The sequence below is a fragment of the Clarias gariepinus genome, chromosome 27 (genome assembly GCF_024256425.1).
Source record: "Clarias gariepinus isolate MV-2021 ecotype Netherlands chromosome 27, CGAR_prim_01v2, whole genome shotgun sequence".
NCBI classification, from domain to species: Eukaryota; Metazoa; Chordata; class Actinopteri; order Siluriformes; family Clariidae; genus Clarias; species Clarias gariepinus.
The window spans coordinates 10318919-10324162 of record NC_071126.1 but is presented as its reverse complement, the minus strand read 5'-3'; the positions used below and the strand labels follow the sequence as shown (position 1 = coordinate 10324162).

The following is a 5244-nucleotide window of genomic DNA, read 5'->3' as shown; positions in this document are numbered from 1 at the left end:
GTGTACATCATTGGATCAGGAAAACCAATACCAATTTGGTTTGCAGTTTTACTATACATTTTAACAAATAATATAACCTTAACAGTGTTTTATTTTCAATGTAAATTGAAATGTCAGTGTAAATTAATATCACTTATACACTCCTAATGAGCCATTTTTGTACACCTGATCCAGATTATCGAAACCAGATTTTATGGAAAAGTAGATCTTCAGCAGGAGGATTAATGGACACTCGTGTAAAGATGTCTTTTTGTTGTTAATTAGGACTGTTTACTAATCGGGAAAGATGAACAGCTTTCACACCTTATTTCATTTTCATCAAGTATCTTAGTGCACAATCAAATTTATTTGTTTATTTAGCCAGAAACTAATAAATGAAGAAATAAAGATATAAAGCAAAAACGTAATAATAATAATAATAATAATAATTGTTATTATTATTATCGTCATTAATAAAAAATATAATATAATAATAACTATTATTATAATAATATATCTTTATAAGTAGCAATAACATGTTTAGTAGATGTATAAACATAACATAATAGTAGACGAATTTCGAAAAAAAAATTGCTCACGTAACACTGCAGAGCGTTTGAATTGATTATTCTTTTCAAACATGGGGTGAATATTTTGTGTTGGCTCGTCGGTCTAATTGGGTTTTTGTTTCTTTAATTAATGGGAAGCTCGGGGGACTTGCTTTGGCCTCCGAACTGAACTCTGATCTTGACTCTCTGTGTGTGGTTCTCAACATGAGCCTGGTGGAAAAAGTCTGTTTCCACTCATGTCAAAATCATTTGTAATAAACATTCTGTCTCCACCCTGTCAAACAAACAGGCGTTGAAAAAGATACCTTTCAGTCTCGTGCTGACCAGGTTGTGTTTTTACTGAGTTCTTTGTGAAGTCAGATACGCAGTTTATGCCTATTGAAGCGTTAAACACTTTTCACTGGGGCAAACTTGAATCCTAGTAAAATTATACAATGAAAATAAAAATTGTACTAATCATACATGTTTTGGTTCAGTTCTTGGCGTGACTATTTGTCTGCTGTGTGTTTGACAAATGATGAAGCAGTTTGAGAGGGTGGTTAGTGGGGAGGGTGTGTGTGTTGGGGAGTTTGGGGCTTAGTGGGGGTGCCTCGGACGAAGGCGGAGAAGAAGGAGGAGGAAGATCTGGACGGTCGGCTCCCGGGTTCTGTTTAGTTGAAGGGCCTTGGGCACTGTCGATTTCTTTCTCAGAAGAGGATTATGGATATCCTGTCCAACACTGAACAGCAGCGCAGCACAACTAAAAGCCATCTCCACCATAACGATACGACTCGTACGAGAACGACACGATGATGGACGGCTTGACTTTTTCTTCATGCCCTCCTTCCTGACTGATAAGTTTTCAACGACGATTATGAAGACATGAAACACCGGTTTTAAAGTCTGAGCGTCTTCATTTAAATATTTGAATGAGGTTAGTTAAAATAAATAAATCTGCTTTTTATTGCTTCGTCGACGACGAACGGCGAATTCTTGTCTTGTGTCACTGGACATCTGTGCTGAACTGAGCTTCAGAGCTGAAGAGGATGACCACTGAGAGCTCTCTAGAGTCCAGCAGCCCCATCATGAGGACGGGCTCGGAGTCAGATGAAATGCACCCCGGATTAATAGACACTCCGACTGGCCCTGGAAGCCAGGTCACTGTGCCCAGCAAAGGAAAGAAGAACAGCTCGGGATTGCAGCGTACCGAAAAGCCACCCTACTCCTACATCGCGCTCATTGTGATGGCGATCCAGAGCGCGCCGACAAAGCGACTCACTCTGAGTGAGATCTATCAGTTCCTGCAGACGCGGTTCCCTTTCTTCCGAGGTGCTTATCAAGGATGGAAAAACTCAGTTCGACACAATTTGTCCCTAAACGAGTGCTTTATTAAGTTGCCCAAAGGAATGGGGCGCCCTGGAAAAGGCCACTACTGGACCATAGATCCTGCGAGTGAATTCATGTTCGAGGAAGGCTCTTTCCGGCGGAGACCGCGGGGATTTCGGAGAAAATGTGAAGTCCTCAAGCCCATGTACCGCATGATGAATGGCCTTGGGTTCACTTCCGCCATTTTACCCCAAAACTTTGACCTGCAGTCTCCAACGTGTCACGCTAATACCTATAATCTAGACGTGATACCAGGACCTGTTTCTGGTGGCGGGTATGACCCTCTGAAAATTGGTCACTATGGACACATGGCAAACTGTGCACTACCGACAAATGAAAACTATGGGGCAAACAGCAGTAGTCCAATCTCCTCTTGTCCCACAAACAGCTCGATTGAAGGCCGTTCGCAGTTTTCTGGTACGGCTCATCATTGCCCTTCATCTCCTTACCTAAAGCGCACTCCTATTAGCTCTGGTATTCCAGGGTCTTCTACACAACAGCAAAGTGCATCATCATTATCTTCATCCTACTCGGTGGAGCAAACCTATCTGCAGCCCAGCATCAGACACGGTGCAGACATGACAGGTATGATGCAGACATCAAAAGAAATATGGATATTTATAGATCCTAGTTCATATGTAACATTGGGAAATGCACAGTTACTGATTTACTTTGTTTTAAAAATGTCATTTGGGCTAGAACTATATATTAAATAAACTCTTTATTGTGTAAAAAATGACACGAAACATAAGCAACATTCAGTATGGCATTTAAATAAACATAAGCAACAATATACAGTAGAGGCACTTTATTTTGTCGGATGTCATTGGTGTTTTTACAGTGAGTTACCAAATTATGAATATTTATTTAGTTTTTGACTTGGGCTATAGTCCTATCAAAACTATAATACGTTTTTTTCACCTGTTCATTCATAACCAAGACAACCTTGCAAGATTCATTACTGATTTTCTGTTCAGTGTAAGATGTGTTTTCCAGCCTTACATTTCTGCACATTACTATTCTTTCAAAATTTTTAAATAGGTTTTAATTTTCTATGCACGAAATTAAATTTCCCCCAAATTCAAATATTTAGCTTATATCTGATTGTTACTACTTTATAATAATAATAATAATAATAATAATAATTATTATTATTATTATTATTATTGTCATTATAATAATAATAATAATAATAATAATAATAATAATAATAGATTAAAAGCTTAAAGTTACAACATACTTTATAACTAAATAACCCAGATGTTACGGAGAATTTCTATACTATCCAATTATAATAGAGTTTTCTTCTCATATAGGGGAAAGTAACACTTTTTATTATATCCCCAGATCTAAGCCCACTGTACATTTACCTGTTGGGTAAACAAAGGTTAAAATTATATATTTAAATGAACTGCAAATACATCAGAATACCGGATACGTTAACACGGGTCTGTGTGTCTTTACCAATAAATAGTGATCACGGAGTTGATGGATTGTAGCTTAAATAAAGTTAGGTTTTTGCTAAAAATAAATAAATAAATAAATAAATAAATAAGGGTTAATTTATCCAATAAATAAATACGTTCGGGACACCGAAAAGTATTGGGTGCGAGATGATTCAAACAGAACTAAACAAAGCACAAAACAATTCATTTTTTACTTTTTGAATTTGTTATCGCAAATACGTATATTGCCCACTTTCGCATTTGTTTGTTTGTTGTTTGTTTGCAGTGGGCGTATCTTGCTACCAGGCCCACTCCACTCCTGCGGATGAACGAAGAGACTTTGTATTAAACTTCAGTGGAATTTCATCCCTCCATCCAACTGCTAGTGGATACTATCCTTATCATCCTCATTATCAGCAGCATGTTCACCCCAGTGTTCAGCAGGACGTCAAACCGTGTATAATGTAAAGGGATTAATTCAGATTAGTCTACAGTCTATTGTCTACTACATCCAAGTAAATCAATCAGTTTATTACAACGCCCAAGGCGTTTTTGTTTCTTTTATTTGGTTATTATTATTATTATTATTATTATTATTATTTTACAAGTTTGGTTTGAGGCACTGCATGTAAAATATTATTATTTAGACTGCTTTAAGCTGCTATAAATAAATATCCTACTATGCTCTGTTCATTTGTGAGTTTGAGATGGAATCGAGTTGAAATGTCATTATTAACGATTATTTGAGAAAACGCGCAGTGCTTGCAGAAAACTGTCATAGATGTCGTCATTGATGTCACTTTTGTGTGTGGGGCGGGGCTATGATCACTGCATATTCTATAATAAAATGTAAACAATAAAAAAGATACGTTATTATTATTATTTTTAATTATTATTATTATTATTATTATTATTATTATTATTGCTGTTGTTGTTAATTGCATTGACAAAAAATGAATGCACCAAAATATAGGCTAAACATAAAGGGCAGAATTCCCACTCAGACAAAAAAGTAAGTTGAACAAAAATAAATAATGGTAAATAATGGTAATAAATCTATGTTGAGGTTAAAATAATTGTATAACTAAATAGAATTAAGTACGTTACAAACTTTGTTTGTTTTAGTAAATAAACATAACATCAACTCCAATGTGAAAGCTACAGAAGGCTATAATAATATTTTGGGTGTACGTTAATACACAATTAATAATTTGAAAAAAAATTGTACTGTTGTACATTCGAACCCAGATCATCAAATATTTAAAACTGTACTGCTATAATAGTACCTTAATTTCTAATACATAAAGTTTCGAAGTTGAAGAGCCAAATGCAATCATTACCTGACAGATTCAATACAAAGCAAAAATTAGGGACGATTCCTAAGTGAGACATTACATGTCATTTTTATAAATAAAATTTCGGCCCTTTTATAAAAATTCACTTGTGAGCTATAACGATCTTGTTTTGGAATAATTTAACAGAGTGAGACAATAGTTAAATATTCATATACCTTCATATTTGGGGATTAAACATTCACTTGTTGTTAGGCCTTTAAGTACATTTTCACGACTTGAACAAGATGGCAAGTTGTAATAAGATAACAAACTGTGATATTGCGCCGCCATCTAGTGGCTCGATTTTAACTTGTCACACTTCACACTAAGGCATGGCAAAATTTCATCCTAAAACATTCGAGTTCTCTGAATAAGTAGGCTCCTTTTATCTTTACTAAAAAAAGATGAACGTGTAGTTTCAACAATAAAGCATAGTGGTATGTGTATCCTATTAAGCACATAATACCAACCATACATACCCATGAGGCACTGACATGTTTGCACAGTGAGTATAAACCGTCTGAGTCTGAGAGTTTAACTGTCCAGAACAAA

General features: G+C 35.7%; 1 protein-coding gene across 1 annotated transcript; it reads left to right on the top strand.

The window, feature by feature from the left end:
* The first annotated feature begins 1213 nt into the window (after positions 1 to 1213).
* On the top strand, positions 1214 to 3947 carry foxf2b (forkhead box F2b). The gene is made up of 2 exons (XM_053489301.1): positions 1214 to 2498; positions 3645 to 3947. The coding sequence occupies exons 1-2, from the start codon at positions 1574 to 1576 to the stop codon at positions 3824 to 3826; spliced, it is 1107 nt and encodes a 368-aa protein (XP_053345276.1). The 5' UTR covers positions 1214 to 1573; the 3' UTR covers positions 3827 to 3947.
* Positions 3948 to 5244: the final 1297 nt, after the last annotated feature.